General features: G+C 41.9%; 2 protein-coding genes and 1 long non-coding RNA gene across 11 annotated transcripts in view; 1 reads left to right on the top strand and 2 right to left on the bottom strand.

The window, feature by feature from the left end:
• The window catches only part of LOC115128501 (tropomyosin alpha-3 chain), a 34883-nt gene extending 23954 nt beyond the window's left edge, over positions 1–10929 (bottom strand). For 2 of the 5 annotated variants that reach the window (XM_029658385.2, XM_029658384.2), the window contains exons 1-2: positions 10674–10929; positions 8999–9124 (exon numbers count right to left, since the gene is read on the bottom strand). In XM_029658385.2, the coding sequence (XP_029514245.1) occupies positions 8999–9124; positions 10674–10787 (240 nt within the window). In that variant the 5' untranslated portion in view covers positions 10788–10929. The remainder of the gene's footprint in view (positions 1–8998; positions 9125–10673) is intronic. The other 3 variants (XM_029658382.2, XM_065017772.1, XM_029658383.2) reach the window with 2 other exon arrangements.
• Positions 76–22787, top strand: LOC115128503 (uncharacterized). The gene is made up of 3 exons (XR_003863533.2): positions 76–199; positions 19286–19404; positions 20302–22787. It is a non-coding gene; the product is annotated as an uncharacterized LOC115128503 (long non-coding RNA).
• Positions 14550–23635, bottom strand: part of LOC115128500 (rho guanine nucleotide exchange factor 2-like) — a 102679-nt gene continuing 93593 nt past the window's right edge. For all 5 annotated transcript variants that reach the window (XM_029658374.2, XM_029658375.2, XM_029658376.2 and 2 more), the window contains one exon: positions 14550–19049. In XM_029658374.2, the coding sequence (XP_029514234.1) occupies positions 18925–19049 (125 nt within the window). In that variant the 3' untranslated portion in view covers positions 14550–18924. The remainder of the gene's footprint in view (positions 19050–23635) is intronic.

Genomic DNA, 23635 nt, shown 5'->3' with positions numbered 1-23635 from the left:
CTTCTCTTTCCTTTTCAACCCACTTCCGGCTTGCGCCACACCCAGTCGAGTGTAGACAATTGACTGGAATGCTGATCCAGAGTCTGCCCCTAGAACTAGTTGGTCCCAAGACGAAAAGCAAAAATGATCCCCTGTCAGCGCATTGAGCACGATGTCTCTTCGACAGGAAGGCACTCCTTGTTTTTCGTGTCCTGATCAGGTAAAGTGACGTACAATTTATAAAATCACTCGCATTCCAAGCCACTCCCGGGGTAGCATTTGAGAAAGTCCATATATGGGGGTATATTTGGGAAACTTCAGCTTTTATTAACAGAAACCAACCTAGGTTGCAGGTAGTGTGCGTGTATGATTTCCCCCCCAGTATCTTATCTAAATTGATTTGGTTATTTATTTGTGTCTGTTCGTGTATAGTGTGAACGTTTGACATAGCCACCATTCTGTCTGCGAGCTGATATGTCACACTATCTATACCCTGTCTAGAGTCTAATTTAAGTGGAATGCAATTTTCAGCTGCATGAGAATGTAATCACGACATCACGATGTAGTAAACATTTGTGTAAACGTTGTACGTGTGTGTGTGCCTTCTATCTACAGGCTATTTGGTATTGTATGCCTACTTGTTCATCGTGTGTGACTACAGTATGTGCTTGGTATGTGTACATTTTTTGCTTGCCATCACATCGTACCTGAAGCCTGTTCTAAAGCCCTCCAGACACAGAATATGACGGTTTCTTAATTCCTTCATGTTTCACAACAACTGGAGGATGCCGAGACATGCACCAGAACACACACACAAATCAAGTCACTACTTGTGAACCATTTATGTGAATTCAGTGTGATATAAAACAATAACATTCGTTGTGTCTTGTAATATGTTGGTTTAACGATGCGTTAAAATACAATATTATTTTTCTATGAAAATATTGGTTACATTTTTTGCCACACCTAGCCAAGCCTGTGCAGCAGGCCTAGATATTTAAATTATGCCCGAAATAATCTTTCTTTGTGAGATGAAATAAGTATTTCGAATTAAATTGAACTTTCGTTTCAGTGAATAACCCCATCTGTGAAGGCGACTATGTTTCAAACAGGCCTTGAGATGCAGAGTACTGAGAAATCCTGCTGTAGTCATCATTTCCTGGCCCTCCCTTCCTCTCTCAATCCACCGTCAATACCAGGATTGTGTTTATTAGGTCACACCTGAAAACATATTGCAACAGAAAAAGAAAATAAGCGTTTCTTATTGGTCAAATCCAGGTAGTCCCCTCCTTGATTTCTTCCGTTTGGTGCCTAACGAACGTGTGTTGTTCGAAACGTGAATGGTTTCAGTAAATGGCTTGATTGTCCACTTCCAGTTGTTACCGCCAAGTGTCGCTCCAGACAACGTTTGGCACTGTGAGCCAACTATAGACGTTGAGTTTCTGTCGCTGTCCATTGATTCTGCATTGCTATACCCAGATTCTCAATTTATAATTGTATAAATAGGTCAAATTAGACGTTAGACGTACGTTTGTTATTAACTATGAGTCTATTGAAGAATTATACAAATTTGGCTACATCTTGGCTATTTCAGGATTTTATTTAATGACTGAAATTAAGATATAGAATGTATATGATGTGAAGAATGATGTGCTTTGGCCGAAAAAGGGCCAAAAATTGTGCCAAACACAGTTTGACTGCAATACTGTGGCAAATCGCTGGGCTCTTCCAAAGCCACACGTTTGCTATTTCTATACTAAAATGGTCAGTTAGCAAGGGATTATTAGTTAACACAAGTTATGGAAACATCTGTAAACTGTTAGCAGGAGATATAATACTAAAATAGGGTGTAGTGGTAGCCTACATGCTAAAATGTTAGCTTTTTGTAAGAGCTAGGTGCTAAACAATGGGTGTTTCTCAATATGCATACTAACGTGCCCCACACTGTCGTGCTCCAAGTGCATTTTCGTGAGTAGGTTCTTGTGTGGAGAATGCATAATTAAGTGATAATGCCAGAGAAGCCCGTGTTTGGAGGATATATTGGCACGGGTGTTGTTTGTTGAGGGCCGGCAAACCGTGCCAATATATCCTCCAAACACCGGCTTCCAGGGCATTATCACTTTTATACAACGGGTTACCAACATATTCAAATAATGATTGACATATTTTAATTGAGAACGTTATTTTGATGAATTTATTCATACTATTTCATCCTTCCATCAGATATAGTCCCGACACAAATCAAGCCGGCTGGTCATTTGTTCTATCGGTTCGGTTGTCAAAGACGCGACCCAGGTCGTTCGTTTGAAATGTTCCATTGCCATATTGCCTGATCACCTGACATATAAAATGTGCTCTCTCGTCAGTACACTGTTGTTCAGAGGAGCTAGCCAACAACAAATCTAACACGATCACTTCAAACTGAAGCTGGAAAGACTTCAAACTAGCTGCACTTAGTTTTGTTTGACCTGTTGTCTATTGATAGTTCTTTGTATATATCCATAAAAATTATGCTGATTCATGATTTCGACTGGCTGAGAAAAGATGCCTATCTGTCTGTCTCATCCTGACACATTCATTACTATGAGACAGCTGGAGAATTTGAATATTGAAACAATGTTTCAAATGTCGGAGAGACAGACAGCAAAGTTTATATAAAATCCGCTGTTGAAAAATAAGAGTCTAAAAGAAATGTGAGCTGAATATCTATATGCTTTTTATAGTGGAGATCAAGTGTATAAATTGCCTGGCTGTGCTGATGAGACAGTGGATTAAGCAGTCAGATGGAATATAGTAAATATGCATTTTAAACTCATAGGTTTAGCCGGTGGTCATTTGTGGAATAGACACCGGCTGGATTGCGGTTTTAACCAATCAGCATTCAGGATTAAACCCACCCATTGTATAAAACATTACATTTGAGAAGCACTCGCACTCTCCCTACTGTATTACCTCATGCTTCACCTCCCCATTCACGGAACCTTCTTCCAGCAAGGACAATGGCAACAATAGACAAAACAAGATGTACACAAAGCAAACGTTTTACTTCATAATTATCAGCTAGCTATATGTGAATCGTAATAATGTGGCTAACAAGTTAGTTTAACAGGAAAAAATGACCTAAAACTAATGTTATGCAAGGTATATGTACATTTTTCATGGGTAGCTACCAATTCTTTGTGGCTAGCCAGCTATCCAGTTAGCCCTATTGACTTACTATGGACTTGGGACTTACCCATTTACTGAACCATCTTCCAGCCAGGACAATCAAAATAGAGACTCAACAAGATATACACAAAGCAACCGTTTTACTTCATAACTATCAGCGAACTATATCTGAATCATAATAATGTAGCTAACCAAATAGCTTAACAGGCAAAATTGACCTAAAATGAATATTATGCAAGATAGATGTCAATTCTTCGTGGGTACCTAGCTAGCAATTATTCGTGGCTATCTTTGCTGTGAGCTGTGAGGGGAACGGCACCTCAGTACCTCCAGGCTCTGATCAGGCCCTACACCCAAACAAGGGCACTGCGTTCATCCACCTCTGGCCTGCTCGCCTCCCTACCACTGAGGAAGTACAGTTCCCGCTCAGCCCAGTCAAAACTGTTCGCTGCTCTGGCCCCCCAATGGTGGAACAAACTCCCTCACGACGCCAGGACAGCGGAGTCAATCACCACCTTCCGGAGACACCTGAAACCCCACCTCTTTAAGGAATACCTAGGATAGGATAAAGTCATCCTTCTCACCCCCCCCCCCCCTCCCCCTTAGATGCACTATTGTAAAGTGGCTGCTCCACTGGATGTCATAAGGTGAATGCACCAATTTGTAAGTCGCTCTGGATAAGAGCGTCTGCTAAATGACTTAAATGTAATGTAAATGTATCTGGCTAGATAACAGTAGTAGCTAGCCAGTTAGCCCTATTGACTTATTATGGGCTCGCGATCTATGGTATGTAGGCAGGTAAAAATGTCTAAATTAATTTGAGAAGTACCCTCTGTGCTCCATTTACCATACTTTGATTTGGACTAGCTTGGAGCACGGTAGTATGCATTTTGAGAAACACCCTATGCCTTCAGCAGGTTTTGAATGCACATTTGTTTTAGCCATTAGCCGCTGGTTAAGTAGCGCTGCTGAAGGAGCGGTGCTTTGAGAGCACCTTAATGTGTGAAGATTGTGTTGCTCTTTACCCTCTTGCTGAAAACTGTGTGCCTGTGATTTAGTGCGTATGGAGCTAGGCATACTCAGGCAGTCATAAAACTGTCCTTTAGCGTGTCTTATTATGACACTAATCACAAGCATGTGGAGAGAGGCAGACGGGCCACGTAAGTCAAGGAAAGGTTTATCCCAACGATTTAGAACTCGGACTCCTCTGAGACTTAATGCCACTGGAAAGGACACACACACACACACACAACAATAGAGTCTGCTGAGGGGAGGATGGCTCATAATAATGGCTGGAATGGAGTCAATGGAGTGGTATCAACCTCATGGAAACCACATCTTTGATGTGTTCGATACCATTCCATCGTCTCCATTCCAGTCATTATTATCAGCTGTCTTACCCTCAGCAGCCTCCACTGACACACACACAAATACACACGTTGCACACTCAAAAGGACCACACACACACAGAGAAAGAGCGAGCAGAGCAACATTTGGAGAGATCTGGTTACACTTTAGGGACAAATGCCCTTCACTAATCTCTTTGGCACTATTGCTCCACACTAATCTAGTTGTCTCTATGGAACAATTATTCTATTCTGGGGGAGATATTTAGGACATACCCAGGTAGAGGGGACAGAAAGTGGGGACCCATATAATATAGAAATACATGTTATTAAGAAATGTATAAGGTAGACCTTAAAGGTAAATCCATATTAATTAAGAAGATAAGTAATTGGATGAAAGGGTAAAGTACACTTAACCTGACCACTCACACTAAATTCTTCCTCTTCTTTGTCGTTTGCTACATACAGTACTTTAGTCTGAGGATGTCATCATTGAAGTAATTTCTGGTAATAGGCACAAGGAGTGTTGTACAAAACAAAGTTTTCAGCGATTGGATCTTCTATAACCAACCAGAGTATCAAAGCCAATGACAAATTTTCAAACCGCCACTTTCCAACTGATGTTCTTACTCTGGCACAAGCCATCGGTTTCCGGACCAATGAGATGGCCCCAAAGTGTTCGCATTCGATGTAGGGTTGGGGAGGTACTCAGATCCAAATTCATTCCGGAGAAGAAACTGACGTTAGTGGGCGTGGCGTAGCGTTTGCCTGGAGCAAGGAGTTTGGGTAACCAGGCAAAAGTACACTCCCCTCCGTATGTATTTGGACAGTGAAGCTAAAATGTTGAATTTAACTCTATTCTCCAGAATTTCAGATTTGAGATCAAATGTTTTATGAAGCGACAGTACAGAATGTTTTATTTGAGGGTATTTTGATACATATCTGTTTTACCCTTTAAAAATGAAGCACTTTAATGTGTCTGGTCCCACCCTTGTGAAGTCATAGGTATTTGGATCAATTCACTCATGTATGTATCAAAGCGGTCAAAAGTATAGAATTTGGTCCCATGTTTCTTGCACACAATGACTACATCAAGTTTTGTGACTCTACAAACGTGTTGTATCCATTTGCAGTTTGTTTTGGGTTATGTTTTGCCCAATAGTAACTGACTGGTGAATGGAGTCATTTTCTTTCTAATTGAGTCATAAGATGTTTCTGAACACCTAAATTAATCCTGATATTTCCATGATTAAGAAAAAAAAATAATGATTTAATCATGAATAATGATAAGCGAGATGCTGTTCAGATGCTACAACAAAAAATGCTAATCTCTCACCATTACCAAGAAGGGGAGGTTAGTATTTTCTGAGGTTATGATCTTTATTCATGAATTTGGGGGCATGATCATCATTACTCATGATTAACTGTAATCAAGGTAGCATCCACATTAATGTAGAAGTGTTCAGAAACATTTTCAATTCTTGTTTACAATCAAATTTACCATTCAGTTACTTTTTGGGCAAAACATACTGTAATCCGAAACACAACCAAACCAAACTGTAAATGCATCCAACAAGTTTTTAGAGTCACAAGCTTGATGTAGTCATTGCGTGCTAGGAAAATGGGTCCAAATACTACACGACTACTTTAATACACTATGAGTGAAATTTGTCCAAACACTTATTCAAATGGGGGGACTAGATATATAAAGTGCTTTCATTTCTAAACGGCAAATGTATGAAAATTCTCTCAAATAAAAGGTGACATTCTCGCCTCATAGGAAACATTTGAACTCAAATCAAAATGCTGGAGTATAGAGCCAAATGAAAAAATGGAGCTTCATTGTCCAAATACATACGGAGGGGGGTGTATCCAGTATATGAAGTTGAATGTTTTTTTGTTTGTTTAGTAAGTCTGTCCCATTGGCATCCCCCTCCTCTGCTATTTCTGTTATGCCCCATTCTGTCCCCCTTTCAGACCACTAAACCCCACCCCGCCCCCTCAATGGAAATAACCTTGTGGTCATGGCCTTTGTATCCCCTATACACTCCTCATATAGGATGGCTCATGAGAAGAGATTATTTTACATAGGTGTCTGGTCCCCTTTCATACGAATATACCTGGAATTCACACATATGCACAAGGACAAGACAGAGAGGTGTATTCAAAGAAAGGTGTCTTCAAAGGTATACTCACAAGAAAATGCACGCACACACACACACGCACGCACGCACGCACGCACTCATACACACACACACACACACACACACACACACACACACAATACGGACTTGAAGCTTGCAAAGATGAAAAACACACACATGATTTTACCACATAACTGTACAGACAGTGTAGGGCAGACAGACCACACAAGAGCACATAACACCCGTAATGACCTTGGCTTGTTATAAACCATACAAATCATTGGGTAATCATCACTCCAAGGCACCACACAATACCTATTTACTGTAAAACACACACACACACACACACACACACACACACACACACACACACACACACACACACACACGCACACAAACCTAAGCCCCTCTGGTATTTCAACATGGTCATTCCATGCATTCTCTCTATTGAGACAAATGATTGTGATGACAGCTGCTGTTTGTTCTATATCTAAAGTCTGGAGAAACGTACTTCATTACAGTCAACTAGGGGAAATACAGAGACAGAGAGACAAATAGAGAATTACTGAGACCTACATTGTTGGAGAAAAAGATACCTAAACCACAAGAAGAGTAAAGAAATACAAAGAGGGAGGGGACTAGGATGAGATTGCCAACCCAAGAATAGAGAGTGGCAACCCAAGTATAGTCTTGGCCGCGGTAGCCTCAAGGTTAGAGAGGCGGGTCGGTAACAGGAGGTTTGCAGGTTCGAATCCCAGTGCTGACTTGAAAAAGTGAGCTGGCAACTGGAGAATTGCAGGCATCAATAACACATGCCATCTACAGTTACTGTGCCCTTGAGCAAAGCCCTTAAACCCCAAACTAGTCATGGGGTTCTGCTCTGTTGCTGACCCTGTGCTGCTTCCAGCCTGCTGTGTAGGTTGTGTACTGTCACAGCAAAAATAACATCTGTGCAAATGGACAATAAGGGTCTATTATATTCTATTCCATTCTTTGGGGAGCGTTCAGATAGTAAAGCCTGTGCGCACAATCCAAAATGCGCATGATAACCAAACCTTTGAATTGTATCTTAGCTTCCTAGCACTAGAGTTAACCCTTAACTCCAGCGGGTTACTGCTTAAAATGAACTGCCAACAAAGGGGACCAAAAGTGTCAGTCAAACTGTCACTAAATTATCATCCCAGAAACAGGCATGGCCCTGTGTTTTTCACATACTCCTTGGCCAAACTAAAGCAGGCCTTTTTTAGCAATTTATGGGTAAAGGCACAATGGCTCATGAATCCAAATGTCATGTGTTGTTCAGAAAGTCTGAATGGGTATATTATCTGTTGCTCAAAAAGTCTTTGGAGTTGGTTAGTGTCTTGTGTTTCTATCGCTAGTACCATAACAGCAACTATTTCCAGTGTACGTCATTCCTGTTCCTTTGGACGCACAGGGTCTGTAAGCTTTTGTTTTAGCCCAGCACCAACACTCCTGATTCAACTCAAGGTCTTATTGATTAGTTAAATCAGGTGTGTTAGTGCTGGGCTGGAACAAAAGCCTGCACACCCTGTGGGTCCCCAAGACCAGACTTGACGAATGCTACTCTAGTAAGAATATCGATTTTTATTGTCCCTAAAATTGTAGCATGTGGGATAGTCATAGGTGGGATATTCATTGGTGGGATATTCATAGCTCGATTGGATGATACCATGGTCAGAATATGGGGATGAAATAGCAGTAGCAGTGGATGGGTGAGCGGAGCGAATGAAAGGAATGGTAGCTAGGGGAGACACCAGGCACTAGGTTTAACCACCTGTGGTCTAAACTCGTCTAACCCTGTAAGAGCAGATTGTTTTTTTCATAGCACAAGTGCGTTTGCTTTGTCATACACTATGTAATATGAGCAGGTATGAGGCTTCTGGTACCTTCAAGCTTGGTAAATCCTTAATGGGTCTCCTGCACAGAACCTGCATCGCTCCGGGTTCAAAGCTCTTATCTCTAACCTATTATAACTTTGGGACTTTCTAAGGCAGACCTATTCTACACCCTCTGCTGCTGATGATGATCATTGGACCAATTCCACCACCTCTTCAATCTTCGCACCATTTCCAAAGCAACCCCAGCATCCAGGCCATGGCACCAATGTGACCAGCCTGGTGTCAAACAAGGATCATCCCTGCTACTCAAGACCATGTAACGTAACAAATAGCCAAGGCATCAGTTCTTGGAGCTAACACAAGTTGGTAGATGTTGCACCTAACCACTGGTCAAGGGTCAGCTACTGTATTTTATCGTCCTCTTAATACTTAAGGTTAGGAAATGGGGTTGGGTAATATGATACTAGACCTGTAAGACTGTGGATGAATGCAACACACTTACATCTGCAGCCTTCTTGTCCGCAACCTCCAACTTCTCCTGGGCATCCTTCAAGGCCTCAGAGTATTTGTCCAGCTCATCCTCAGTCCCCTTCAGCTTCTTCTGCATCTGCAGCAACTCATCCTCATGCTGAGAGAGAGTGAGTGAGAGAAGGAAGTAGAGAGGGAGGGAGGGCAAGAAGAGGAAAGAGATATGGAGAAAGGGTGGTTGAGATTTGTACACTCTTTTCACACTATGGTGTGGACCTATTTTCTTTTCACCTTGACCTTTCCAGCACTGTTCCAGCAACTACGGTGGATACATAACCAGGCCAGCACAGTAAAGCTTGGATTAATAGTGTGAAAATAGTATTCATTAACTGATAGCCTCATAGCCTTTTCCATCTCCATTCATCAAGGCATCTTGACTGTCACCCAACCCTGGATTCAAATAGTATTTGTCTTCTTACAAATCATTTTAGCGCTTGAGCCTTCGTGGAGTGGCAAATGGACTGGTTTGACACTTTTGGGACTATTCCATTGGCTCCAATGTGCCAGGAAAGTTTGAAAAGTATTTGAAATAAAACAAATACTATTTGAACCCATGTCTGCAGCCACCTCACCTGTCCTCTTGTCGCAAGTAACCTAAAGCCTGGTGGACATGCCTGCCATGGTTCCACTTCAATGACATCTAGATATAAATACTCGCTCTGAATGGTAACATCCCCTAACAATCACTCAGTGAAAGGATCCACCATCGTATTCCATCCTAGTGTCTTGCCCTTCGCAATTTCTCTGTGGAGAGATCACTAGCTAAACCATCCAGCCTTGACTGACAGCTTGTCTGGCCTCGCTAACGAGAGAAATACAGTCTAACGTTTCTCTCAAGTTGTCTTGGCATGGTTTAGAATTTTCCAGTTGTCATTTTTTGGGGGACAGAGGTCACTTTGGACTCAGTTGTTAAGTCTTGTCAACTCTGTCCTATTCTTAACCATATTCTAACCTCTAGTATTTATAGTAATGTCATGAACTTGTTACCTTATTTTCAAGAAGAATCAAATGAATGTAAAACAAAACCCTTCAAAATAAAATATTTTAAAAAATTAAGAAAATATAATTAAATCTGTTACAAACACATCTAGAAAAGCAGGTGAGATGATTCCTTCACAGTATATTACAATATAGGTAAAAAAATGTCACATCTATTTGACCAATTACTTTCTAACTCTATCGTTTAACGATGACCGGCCTAGGAGTTGTAACAGAGTTGTATCTAAGCAGACCATTTCCAACCACACAGCAACATTATGGAAACCAATAAGCCGTTTCACCTTTCGAGACATCCACCCCCCCATCATGACGACATTTTTTGGTGGTTAATTGGATTTCCAGTTGTACAGACAATTCAGTTAGTGCTCTGGTCAAAATAAGTTCAACAAATAGGGACTAGGATGCCATGTGTGACACACCCACACATCTTTTTCTGGTCACTAAAAAATACATCTGAAACGTCCTTAAAGTCCGTACAATAGGTATACAACCTGACCATGACGTAGAAACATGATAGAATGACATCATTGCAACCAGTTTTGCTCCCTGGGGTAGTAGAAACCTATAGTTGCCTATTTGACTGCCCAAGGTGCCCATGTCCCCATCCATGATAGAGGATCCCCCCACTCTCTGTGATGTGGTTGGCCCACCTGCTTGCTCCTCTCCTCGGCTGCCTTCTTGTCGGTATCGGCCTGTTCTGCCGCGTCCAGAGCGTTCTCCTTATCCAGCTTCAACATAAGCATCTTCTTCTTGACTGCCTCCATTTTTATGAAGGTCTTTTGGGCTTTTTGACCGAGAAAAGGAGGGAAAAGAAGGATAAAGGGTGCAGGACAGTCCTGTCAAGTCAGTGGAATAGGAGAGACAGAGAGAGAAGGAGGGAGGGAGAAAGAGCAGAAGAGAGACCAAACTCTGGGATAGAAAGAGAACATATATATCCCAAAGAGTAGATGACCACACCCACAAACATGCCCCTCCCATTCTAGCCTACTGGCTCCACCCAACTCAATCCTTTAAAGGTCAGTTCTTTAAATGTATCTACTGAGCCTTCCTCTCTATAATAAAGCAAAGTAGGATGAGCTTACCTTGATGTTGCGTTGTTCCCCCTAATGGTTAAGGTCATGTTTGGGGAACGCATGCTGATTCTAGATCTGTGCATGCGGACAACTTCTACCGGCAGATAGAAAGCCTGTTCGCATCCATTTCCTTCCTGTGGCAGCTGTCATATTCTTTGACATAATTGACATATATTGTATTTTTCCTGCTGTGGGGGCTTTTAGTAATAAAAACAAAGGTGGTGGGAGAGAGAGAGAAGGACAATGAGCAGGGCATAGAGGATTAGGCAGATGCTGTCATAAAACAAAAGAGACAGTTCTATTTCTGTCCTCCACACACACACAGGGTTCAAATTACAGAGGGGTCTAGGAGTGCAGGGTAGTGTGGGGAGTGGGCACTACCATAATAAATCAGGAATCCCCCATACCATAGCTCTGGGCACCACTTAAATGTTGAAAATATTAGCTTCAGGGTTTGAAATGACAATTTTGGCAACTAAACAACAGCAGTAATTTTCCTTATTATTCATCCAAACTACAAAATTACATATTGGGTTCCTGACCCTATAAGGAGTCTATCGACAAGGTAAAACAACAATCTATCCATTCGTTTTTACTAGCCGCTGTCTCCAAACACTAACTTTTGTGCATTTTTGTCCAAATACCAATACAGGTCAATGTCCCCGATATAAGCATGTTTTGCATTTCATGTCCAAATCATCTTAAAAAGTAACTTTGAGGTAGACAATTAATTTGAGACACTTTGCGATCATTTGGACATGAAATGCTAAACATGCTAACAAGGAGAAAGCACATCATCTCAACAGCTTACGCCAAAGATTCATGACATAGTAAATATTAAGAGGTCATAAACTTATACTACTTCATAACTCTTTTACGACAGCAACACCTGCTCATGTGCCTGACACCACTACTGCAAACTCCAATTCTCTTAAACATCAACTTGACAGACAAAGATACAGAGTGACTGAAAGAGAGACGCCTAGCAATTTTACGTTAGGTTAGTTAAGGTTAGCTAATGTTAGGTTAAAGGGGTTAGAAAAAGGTACAAAAGTCAACAAAACTTAAGATCCGATTCAATCAGATCCGCTTTAGCCGATATCCGCATAGCTGATGTTTTGACGGTGCCGGAACAGTGAGCTGTCAAATCCACAAGCAGCTCCCAGCATTATACCTAAAGCAGACATTGCCATTGGCTGCACGGACTCGCATTAAAATAAATCCCATGCAGCCTTGTTTAAAAGTTCGAACACTGGAATGTGAGATGTAACCTACACCTCGATTAGGCTGATAGAAATATTTTGTTTCATGATTTTCAATTTGAACCTTGTTATTTCAATATAGCTTACATTTTCTCGTTCTGAACTTCTAACGTGAGTGGGACGGGTGTGGCTTCGTGACAATGATCAAGAGCAGCTGCTCATCGATTTGACAGCTCCAATGAAGTTACACCTCTGACACCCCGCCAGAACATAAGCTTTGCGAGTGTCGGCTATCGCCAGTTAGCGCTTGGTCTGATTGAATCTAGGCCTTAGTTCTGGAGGTCAGATCCAAGGTTTTATGTACTCTTCTAATAGTTACCACAGTTGTTAAATGTAAGAACAATTTCAGCCTGTTTGGTTCTACTGTGACCTACCTAAAATGTTAAGAATACCATAATCAGGCAATTATTTAAGCGCGAGAGAAAAATAAAGAGAGAGAGACATGGAGAAAGGGACATGGAGAAAGGGAAAGAGAGATAGCTTGATAGCTTGAAGAAGGAGCCACAGTACAGCTTCCCGGTAAACCTCACTCCCCCTGCTTCTCTCCCAGACCACCAGAGCTTGTCGTGGCTTACAGTGCCATGGCATCCCCAATGTTGGTAATGATGAATGGGGTTCAGGCGGGCCATAGAGAGGCGCCCACTATGCCAACTATGTCCCCCAATGGGGATATTTATACATGTTACTTGGCTGACATTGTCCCCAGCATTAGGGAGGGAGGGATAGATAGAAACAAAAAGAGATGGAGAAGGGAGTGAGATATACTGTATATAGCTAGAGAGAAAGAGAGAGGTAGTGGACAAGAGTAAGAGGGTTAGAGAAGGGAGAGAATACAAGTCATGTGGTCGACAGTGTCCAGGTTTAGACTGTGGATGGATGGAAGGAAGGGGGAGGGAGAAAGAGAAACGAAGAGATGTGAGATAGAACCTGTCCGTAAACAACTCCTCATGGAGATGAGACAATTGGACAGGTGGGTATGGACTAAGGGCTGTTTCTGGATGGAGCCATAGAGTGAGAGAGAAAAAGAGAGGTAGTGGAAAAGAGAGTAAGAGAGATGGACACAGATGGGCAGTGGAATTCATTTTAAAAAATGGCATAGAGAGAGGAAGTTAAAAAGGGTAAAGGGAAAAGAGAGATGGTGAAGAAGGTGAGAGAGTTAAGTGTGTTGAGGGGTTTGATAGATTTCACCTGTTTCGGTAGAGGCATCAAGTCACCATGAGGGGTTTAGGGGGAGGTATTTGGGGAAGCGGTGTCAGCCTACATTAGATAGATATAGAGTATGAGACAGTGGGATACATGAGCTAAGGCCCTCCAAAAGACAGCTGCGTTTTACCACCGAATTGTATTGACGTACTACGGGGATCGTCATAGTCTGATATGAGCTTTGGTAGCCACAGCTAATTCAGTGATTGTCTGTACAATGTGCCAGCTTATAGCAGAGCTAGATTCGATTACCAGAATGCAGTGGTAATGCTTCAGGTAAGAGCAACTGTTGGTAACACTTCATTTGGACCTTTTTTATCACAAGGTCTACCTAACACCGTCAAAATAATGACATACAGATGTCATAAACAGTCATGACCGCTTATGACAACTGTTACAAACCTTTGTTAGGTTTTACCTAGGCATTAATTCCAATTAGGATATGCATAATGCCAACACACTTACCATAATAATGGTTTGTGTCAGGACCATGATAAATTGTGGAAATAAGTCTTCATTACTACACCACCTCTTGTTTTGACAGAGGGCTCAAGTGAGGTGGACCACAACTATCTGTAGTAAGAGCACAAATCAAGAAGACCCTTTTTACACCAGCACAGAACTTGTCAAAACGAGTGGATATATGCCATTGATACATAAATATGACAATATAACTTTGATAACAATGTCATGTCTTTGGCTATGCCGGATTAAGTGATATGACATGCTATTCTATAAAATAATTTCTCTGTAATTAATATTACCTGATTGAGCTAATCATGTAAATGTAATTAACTAGAGAGTCGGGCACCACAAAATAATATTTATAGAGCTGTTTTCTTCCGAATAAACTCTTAAAGACCTAGTAATATTTTACATCAATAGCAGTCATTATTAAATGTCATCTTAATTCAGTCTCATCTGAAAGTTGTAAATTCTTGGTTATCTGCACGAACCCTGGCTAACAATTTGAATAAGCAATACAAAATTGGGTTTAATCATTTATTTACTAAATACCTAACTAATCACACAGAATTACACATACACATAATGAAATCATAACTTGATTACAAATTACGTCATCAAGGAAAACGTCCCTAGCGGGCGGAACAGATATGACAGCTTGTTACACAAAAGAAAAGGGCTGGGTTTGAGTGAAGGAGCGGGAAGACTGAGGAACAAAGGCCAAAGCTGTGCTATTGTAAAGACAGTATCTTATGCATTCTAAATTACCGCCCATTTGGGAAAAGGAAAATGCAATAAATATTTACTCTGGGCTGAGCTGCGCTTCGGTAGGTTGGTGGTAGATGGAAGGCCGTGTTGCCCAACCGAGTCCTTTGAAGAATGTCTCTGGTTGTCAATTGGATACGTTGTAGTAACGTCGTTGTGTGGTAGACGGGATACTCTGTGTCTGTTCCTTCCTAACCTGTGTTTGCAGCTGCTGTTCCTAACTCAACGGCTAGGAGGTATCACTTCTGTAGTGAATAAGAGTTCAAAGTTCATACCGTTCGCAACCAAAGCTCACGCTGATGTTGGCTTCATTCTGTAGTTATTATCTGAACCATTCTGACATAGGACCGTCATCCTCACGTCCTCGGAACAGAAGGTTATATTGTCGTCAAGGGCTTATATAGGAAGGGAGAGGAGGGCTTGTTTGAAAAGTTCTATAACCCATGTCCCTTCACAGGGGCGTGCCACTGATTGAGCAGAGCCCTATCTTATGAAAACCCAAATCTCACATTTTAGAAGCTAAAATCACATTTCATCCCATCACGAATAATTTCATATTCAAACATTTAAATTGAACAACAATTCCATGTGAATCCGATAACTCTGATGTGTAGACTTTCCATTGTAGAGTTTGTCATCTTATCATTGATGAGAATGTCTCAGATGACGACCGAACTGACATCATATTCATTAAGTACCACCGCAAATGTTCAATTGGTCGGATTACCAGAATATTGTTAATTTCCCCCCACCTTCTGATGTTCCCAGAATTTCTATGTTAACCAAGGGTTTGCAAATGTAACATCAGTAGGGTAGAGATAGGAAAAAGGGGGAAAGAGGTATTTATGACTGTCATAAACCTATCCCCAGGCCAACGTCATGAGAACAACTTGAAAGGCAACATTTGGATTTGACATTCATTTCTTTAGTATGGGCTTCTATAAACATACATTGAATATAGTACAATCAAATAAAGACAGACTCAAAATCATTGCCCATGTCATTTTTTAGCCAGATTGATACACACTATGCAAGCCAGGAAAATATGGTTCATGAGTCAAATTAAGATGACAAGAAATTACAAGAATAAAGAAATTCTCAATTAAAGCATTTTAGTTTCAAAATAATTTAAAGGCAAATATAACGGTTGCTCGGCTGTCCGTTGTTCAAAAACAGTCCCCAATGTCATTGGTTTAGTCATTAAAATAGAGAAGACTCCGTTTTATAATTCGATGTTGGCAAAAAAGTTGTTGATTTCCCCTATCTCTCAATACAATGGATTACATGGCGTATTGTCTTAGTTCCATCTTCCAATTTCTGTATTTTTGACTGCTTCTTTCATATAGTCTACCAAGTCCACTAGAGTTAAACTTGGAAACTACATTGCTTATGCTGAAGTGATCCATATAGGGATTAGGTTATTTTGTCCATTTAGGTAAAACTTTATTTTGCCAGGTATTTACTTAGTAACTACATGGTGATAGCATAATTCTTTCTGGTAATTACTTGAAATTAATTATGAACAATTGTCCCTTTCTGGTATTTGTGACGAAGAATCCCCAAGTAATATACACAGAGTGCACAAATCATTAGGAACACCGTCCTAATATTGAGTTACACCCCTTTTGCCCTAAGAACAACCTTAATTCAACTCTGCAAGGTGTTGAAAGCATTCCACAGGGATGCTGGCCCATGTTGACTCCACTGCTTACGATAGTTGTGTCAAGTTGGCTGGATGTCCTTTGGGTGGTGGAACATTCTTGATACGCTCGGGAAACTGTTGAGTGTGAAAAACCCAGCAGTGTTGCAGTTCTTGACACACTCGAATCAGTGCGCCTGGCAATTCCTACCATACACATTCAAAGGCACTTAAATATTTAGTCTTGCCCATTCCCTCTCTGAATGGCAGATACACAATCCATTTCTCAAGGCTTAAACATCATTATTTAACCCATCTCCTCCCCTACATCTAAACTGATTGAAGTGCATTTAACAGAAAACATCAATAAGGGATCATAGCTTTCACCTGGATTCACCTGTCCCTAATGTTTTTTACACTCAGTGTATACACTACCGTTCAAACGTTTGGGGTCACTTAGAAATGTCCTTATTTTTGAAAGAAAGGCACATGTTTTGTCCATTAAAATAACATCAAATTGTTCAGAAATACAGTGTAGACATTGTTAATGTTGTAAATGACTATTGTAGCTGGAAACGCGTTATTTTTAATGGAATATCTAGGCGTACAGAGGCCCATTATCAGCAACCATCACTCCTGTGTTCCAATGGCACGTTGTGTTAATCTAATCCAAGTTTATCAGTTTGAGAAACAGATGCCTCACAAGTCCTCAACTGGCAGCTTCATTAAATAGTACACGCAAAATACCAGTCTCAACATCAACAGTGAAGAGGCGTCTCCGGGATGCTAGCCTTCTAGGCAAAGTTCCTCTGTCCAATGTCTGTGTTCTTTTGCCCATCTTAATATTTTCTTTTTACAGTCTGAGATATGGCCTTTTCTTTGTAACTCTGCCTAGAAGGCCAGCATCCCAGAGTCGCCTCTTCACTGTTGACGTTGACACTGGTGTTTTGGGGGTACTATTTAATGAATCTACCAGTTGAGGACTTGTGAGGCATCTGTTTCACAAACTAGACACTAGTATTTGTCCTCTTGCTCAGTTGTGCACCGGGGCCTCCCACTCCTCTTTCTATTCTGGTTAGGGCCAGTTTGCACTATTCTGTGAAGGGAGTAGTACACAGCATTGTACGAGATCTTCAGTTTCTTAGCAATTTCTCGCATAGAATAGCCTTCATTTCTCAGAACAAGAATAGACTGACGAGTTGCAGAAGAAAGTTATTTGTTTCTGGCCATTTTGAGCCTGTAATTGAACCCACAAATGCTGATGCTCCAGAAACTCAACTAGTCTACAGAAGGCAGGTTTTATTACTTCTTTAATCAGAACAACAGTTTTCAGCTGTGCTAACATAATTGCAAAAGGGTTTTCTAATGATCAATTAGCCTTTAAAAATGATAAACTTGGATTAGCTAACACAACGTGCCATTGGAACACAGGAGTGATGGTTGCTGATAATGGGCCTCTGTACGCCTATGTAGATATTCCATTAAAAATCAGCCATTTCCAGCTACAATAGTCATTTACAACATTAACAATGTCTACACTGTTTTTTTGATCAATTTGATGTTATTTTAAAAGGACAAAAAAGGCTTTTTTTTCAAAAACAAGGACATTTCTAAGTGACCCCAAACTTTTGTACGGTAGTGTATGTGCCACGAAGCGAGTTACATTACTTTGAGCATTTAAAGTATATGTATGTGATCCCTGCAGGAAATGAACCACAAACCAGTGGGTAAGTAAGTAAGTAATTTTGTAATAATAATTGTCATTATGCTGTTGCCATGTGGTTTCTAAGTAAAAACATGGTAATCAGGGGAGAGAAATACAGTGCTACCTCATTCTTATACAGTCACTCTAATGTTTGGCCTGTGTCATGAGAGGTCTTAACTTACCTGCTTAAATAAGGAAGGAAGAATAAATAAACAAATTATTAGCATCATAAACAGCGTTGAGAATTAGATAATCCTAATTATGGAAATGTAAAGGACTCAAATGTGTGTGAGCATGTATGACCATGTGTGTCTGTGGTGTGTGTTTGTGCATATCCATGTGTCTCAGCACAAACCTGCTATATATACACATCCACATACAACATCCTAATGCAAAGAAGCAGCTACCCAACCATTATTAAAGCAGTGTCCCATTCACTTAGACAAAACCCCATCAGCTTTGGTTATCCATTCACTGCTTTTATATTTGCTGTCCATTTCCTGCATATTCTTCTTTGGAAAATCATCATTGCATAACTCCCTTCCTGTTATTCATGCCACTTTAATAGGTGGCATGAATAAGTCCAGCATCGATTCCCAAAGGGAGCCGTATAAATCCAAATAATCCCAATCGAGAAACATAAAAGAATAGCGTAGTCACATATTGCCACTGGTCGTGTACTGTAAAGCAAAAGCCACGAAACAAATATATATATATATATATATATATATATATATATATATTTGAAAATGAATATGATACTTCCTTTTAAGTGTAAAAAGAGGAAGACTATTTCAAGTTCAGTTCTGTTGTCCTCGTCGGCCTATTTTTGAGAGTAGGGGAGCAGTGTGACACGTCAGGCTCTCGTGGTAGTTCTGCTGTGGCTTCGCTCTCCTCTGGAATGTCCTGAAGATCTGAGTAAAGAGACCATTTGCAAATAAACAATTTATATCAAAGCAAACACCAGGGTCTTTATTATGATGCCAGAGATGGTGGTTAATGACAGGTTCTTTCGAAAAGTGACAAACAGGTTATTTTCATGCACACTTGGAGGGTACTGTAGTCTTTTTCTCCGGTGGACTAGAAATCATTGGTGTAGTGCATTCCTTTACTTTGATCTCTCTCTCTCTCTCTCTCTCTCTTTCAACAGGGGGTAGAATGATGGCGCTCAGCACTAGCCCTGGAAAGACATCTCCACCCACACACAAACACTGAGAGAAGCAGAGGGATGTGAGTTGTTCGCATGCACACCCAGAGAGAGAACATGAGGTGAGAAGGGCAGCGATGTTGTGTGTGTTCCAGAAAGAGACAATTTGTGCCTCATCACAAAATTGATGTGTTATATAAAACTGTGTGTGGGCTTGCATTAGCATTATGGAGAGGAAAGAGGTAAGCCTATCTCTGCTAAAGCACATTTCAATATAATTATACTACAGGGGAATATCCCCTGTTGGGAATTGTGTATTTCTTTATATTTCGTATTTTGCTGCTTTTTGTTGTTTGAAGTAATCACAAAAAAACAGGCCTTATTTTAGGGCATTTTTAACCTGCCAGCTCCTATTAGTTAGCACCGTGGCACCAACTTGCCTTCCGAACGTTCTATTCCCAGTCTATTGTTCTACGTCACAATGCCTGCTTGGCTTTTGTTGGCCCACGTTGCTGGTAGTTCAAATGTAAACAACAAAAAATAACTCCTGGAACTCTGAGGTTGTCCCATTGTTTCCTATTGGGAAATATAGGTATGTCTGTCTATTTTGCCAAATATCTCGCAATGTGTACATTTAGATTTTTTCAAATTGGACACCATTTTAATCATGAGAATCTCCTCTTTCTAATTACATAAGGTTGGGTAGCGTACTCTGCTGTCATCGATCGCCAAACCAGAAATAGTCAAAAGTTGCAATTTTTTCCCTACTTCCTCATTATGCAGACATAAGCACACTTGGCACCATCGAGGTGCGGATGTTTACAAGTTGTTATTTTTCAGTTTCATCCTAAGAACAAATTGCGATGGTAAAATAAAAAGGGATACATTTTTTGGTGCCAAGCTCTGCGAACGTTCAATTCCATTCATTTGCTATGGGCTCGCGCTAGTGTTCCAGCTTAGCCAACGTTCTTTTGCTATTTTTTAGCCTTGGGTGAATTTTGACTTGTTCTATTATCCAGCCTACAACAAGTGCAGCTGAAAATTCACTCATCAAAACCACTGCTACAGTTGCTGGCGATCATGGCAATGCAGTGGCTAGCCCAGAGTTTGGCTAGCCTAGTCTCTGTCAACGGTGAAGCCAGCAGAGCCCCCGTCCCAGTACCACCACAAGCCTCCTTGCCGCCACCCAGCTAAGCAGCAGCTGCTAACAATGCTAAATCACACGGGCCAGAGCCACTTACATGCAGAGGAGCAACCCCAGATGACCTTGGGGTTGAGAAGTTAGGTAAGTTTCCAGTAAGATTGTATTCAGGGATAGAAGCTGTCTTCTGGTAAGAATTCAGTACAAACTGTTGCAGCCTTTTGTTTCCCCCTGATGAAATTTCGGTCCAGCGCGTCATCAGATTCAACCTTTACCATTAAAGGGTTCTGTGATTGGAAGCATGCTTTAGAGAGAGATAAAGGACAGAACGAACATGCCACCTCGGAAGAACACTTAACGTGAGGCTGTGGAGGGAGAGAAATGCGTAAAGAGACAGGGCAGGAAATATCAACACTGGTTAACACGGATCTGCTTGCACGTCATCGATATTATCTGGGCTCCATTGTTGACATTATTGCATTTCTAGCAGTTAATCAAATCACTCTGAGAAGAGATCACGATGCATTAAAAAGCATGACAGAGGAAGGCAGTGGGTGGTTCTTGTCATTGTTTGAGTATACCCTCCAAAAGGACCAAGAGTTGGCCAAGATAGCACCAACCCTCCCAAGTGGTGCAGTGCTCTAAGGCACTGCATCTCAGTTGCTAGCTATGCCACTAGAGGTCCTGGTTTGAGTCCAGGCTCTGTCGCAGCTGGCCTTGACCCGGGAGACCCATGGGGCGGCACACAATTGGCCGGGTAAGGGCAGGGTTTGGCGGCAGGGATGTCCTTGTCCCATCACGCTCTAGCGACTCCTGTGATGGGCCGGACGCATGCACGCTGACACGGTCGCCAGGTGTTTCCTCCATGTTAAGCTGGCATTGTGTCAAGAAGCAGTGCGACTTGGTTGGGTCGTGTTTCGGAGGACTCATGGCTCTCAACCTTCGCCTCTCGCGAGTCCGTATAGGAGTTGCAGCGATGAGACAGGACTGTAACTACCAATTGGAAACCACAAAATTGGGGAGAAGAAGGGGTAAAAGTTTTTTTTTTAAACAAGGTAGCACCAACCATTCTCCATAATGCAACCTACACGAGCCACGGCGCCCAGAACGACTTAATAAAACAAATGAGCAACTTAGTAACAGAGCATATTGTCAGGGAACTAGACAGAACGAGGGACACAACGGGCTATGAAAACTTTTCAATCGTACTTTGGTTTGTAGGTGGAAACTATGAAATAAAAGAGCCTTCTGACCATAGCCACTGCAGATGCAGGTGATGCCAACACTCTCACAGAAACTGTTACCTCAGAAATGACCAAGGCTGGACTGAGAACTGACAAAATCCTCCGTCAAGTCTACAACAGAGCCTCTGTGATGTCGGGGAAGCAAGGGGGAGTGCAGAAACTTCTACAGGAGAAATTGGGTTGAGACATACCGTATGTTCATTGCTTTAACCACCATTTTCATCTGGTGGTGGTCCATGCCATGTCCTCTGAGGAGGACATCAGAGATTTTTTAAAACATTTGTAACCTTTACAAATACTTAAAGCCCACTGTTGGAGTTCATTACAAGGGGGAAACACAAATGCCTGCTGAACCAGCCACTGTACAAGTTATCCTTAAGTCCTCCAAGGATATATCCCAATTCTCTGCCTCTAACCCTATTACAGGGGCTAAGTCACTGGCTTACTGGGGCTCTCTCATGCCGTCCCTGGAGGGGGTGCGTCACCTGAGTGGGTTGATTCACTGTTGTGGTCATCCTGTCTGGGTTGGCGGCCCCCCCCTTGGGTTGTGCCGTGGCGGAGATCTTTGTGGGCTATACTCAGCCTTGTCTCAGGATGGTAAGTTGGTGGTTGAAGATATCCCTCTAGTGGTGTGGGGGCTGTGCTTTGGCAAAGTGAGTGGGGTTATATCCTTCCTGTTTGGCCCTGTCCGGGGGTGTCCTCGGATGGGGCCACAGTGTCTCCTGACCCCTCCTGTCTCAGCCTCCAGTATTTATGCTGCAGTAGTTTATGTGTCGGGGGGCTAGGGTCAGTTTGTTATATCTGGAGTACTTCTCCTGTCCTATTCGCTGTCCTGTGTGAATCTAAGTGTGCGTTCTCTAATTTTCTGCTTCTCTCTTTCTTTCTCTCTCTCGGAGAACCTGAGCCCTAGGACCATGCCCCAGGACTACCTGACATGATGACTCCTTGCTGTCCCCAGTCCACCTAGCCATGCTGCTGCTCCAGTTTCAACTGTTCTGCCTTACTATTATTCGACCATGCTGGTCATTTATGAACATTTGAACATCTTGGCCATGTTCTGTTATAATCTCCACCCGGCACAGCCAGAAGAGGACTGGCCACTCCACATATGCTCTCTCTAATTCTCTCTCGGAGGACCTGAGCCCTAGGACCGTGCCCCAGGACTACCTGACATGATGACTCCTTGCTGTCCCCAGTCCACCTGACTGTGCTGCTGCTCCAGTTTCAACTGTTCTGCCTTATTATTATTCGACCATGCTGGTCATTTATGAACATTTGAACATCTTGGCCATGTTCTGTTATAATCTCCACCCGGCACAGCCAGAAGAGGACTGGCCACCCCACATAGCCTGGTTCCTCTCTAGGTTTCTTCCTAGGTTTTGGCCTTTCTAGGGAGTTTTTCCTAGCCACCGTGCTTCTACACCTGCATTGCTTGCTGTTTGGGGTTTTAGGCTGGGTTTCTGTACAGCACTTTGAGATATCAGCTGATGTACGAAGGGCTATATAAATCAATTTGATTTGATTTGATTTGAATAGCTGACACAGGTTGAAAGCTAACAAGCTTTTCCCAAAGATGTGAAAGTCAAGGAAGTGGGGTTGCTGCGCACCATATCGAGCCCAGCTTCAGGTTTATCGCTCTCATGGCAACCAAGATTCTGTTACTTTTTGACCCACCAAACAAAATGGTCCAGTCAGAATAGACGTAACAGCCATCCAACTGGTGAACAATACATCAGTGTGTTGACGGTCGGGATGGAGGCGGGATAACTAAGGGCTTTATTAATACACTAATAGTAACATCTTATTCTCTTCAGTAATGTAAATAAGTACCGCCTTGTAACCAACATCGCAGAAGGCGTGTTCGGAGAGGGGCGTGGTTTACATAGCTAGGTAGCTAGTCTACTGTGGCCGGTTGCACCAGGTCGTAAGTGGGTTGTAACTACCCCTGATGTAAAATGTGCTCTACGC

This window comes from Oncorhynchus nerka, linkage group LG4 (genome assembly GCF_034236695.1).
Source record: "Oncorhynchus nerka isolate Pitt River linkage group LG4, Oner_Uvic_2.0, whole genome shotgun sequence".
NCBI lineage: Eukaryota > Metazoa > Chordata > Actinopteri > Salmoniformes > Salmonidae > Oncorhynchus > Oncorhynchus nerka.
The sequence above is the reverse complement of the archived record's forward strand: the minus strand, read 5'-3'. Positions and strand labels throughout refer to the sequence as shown.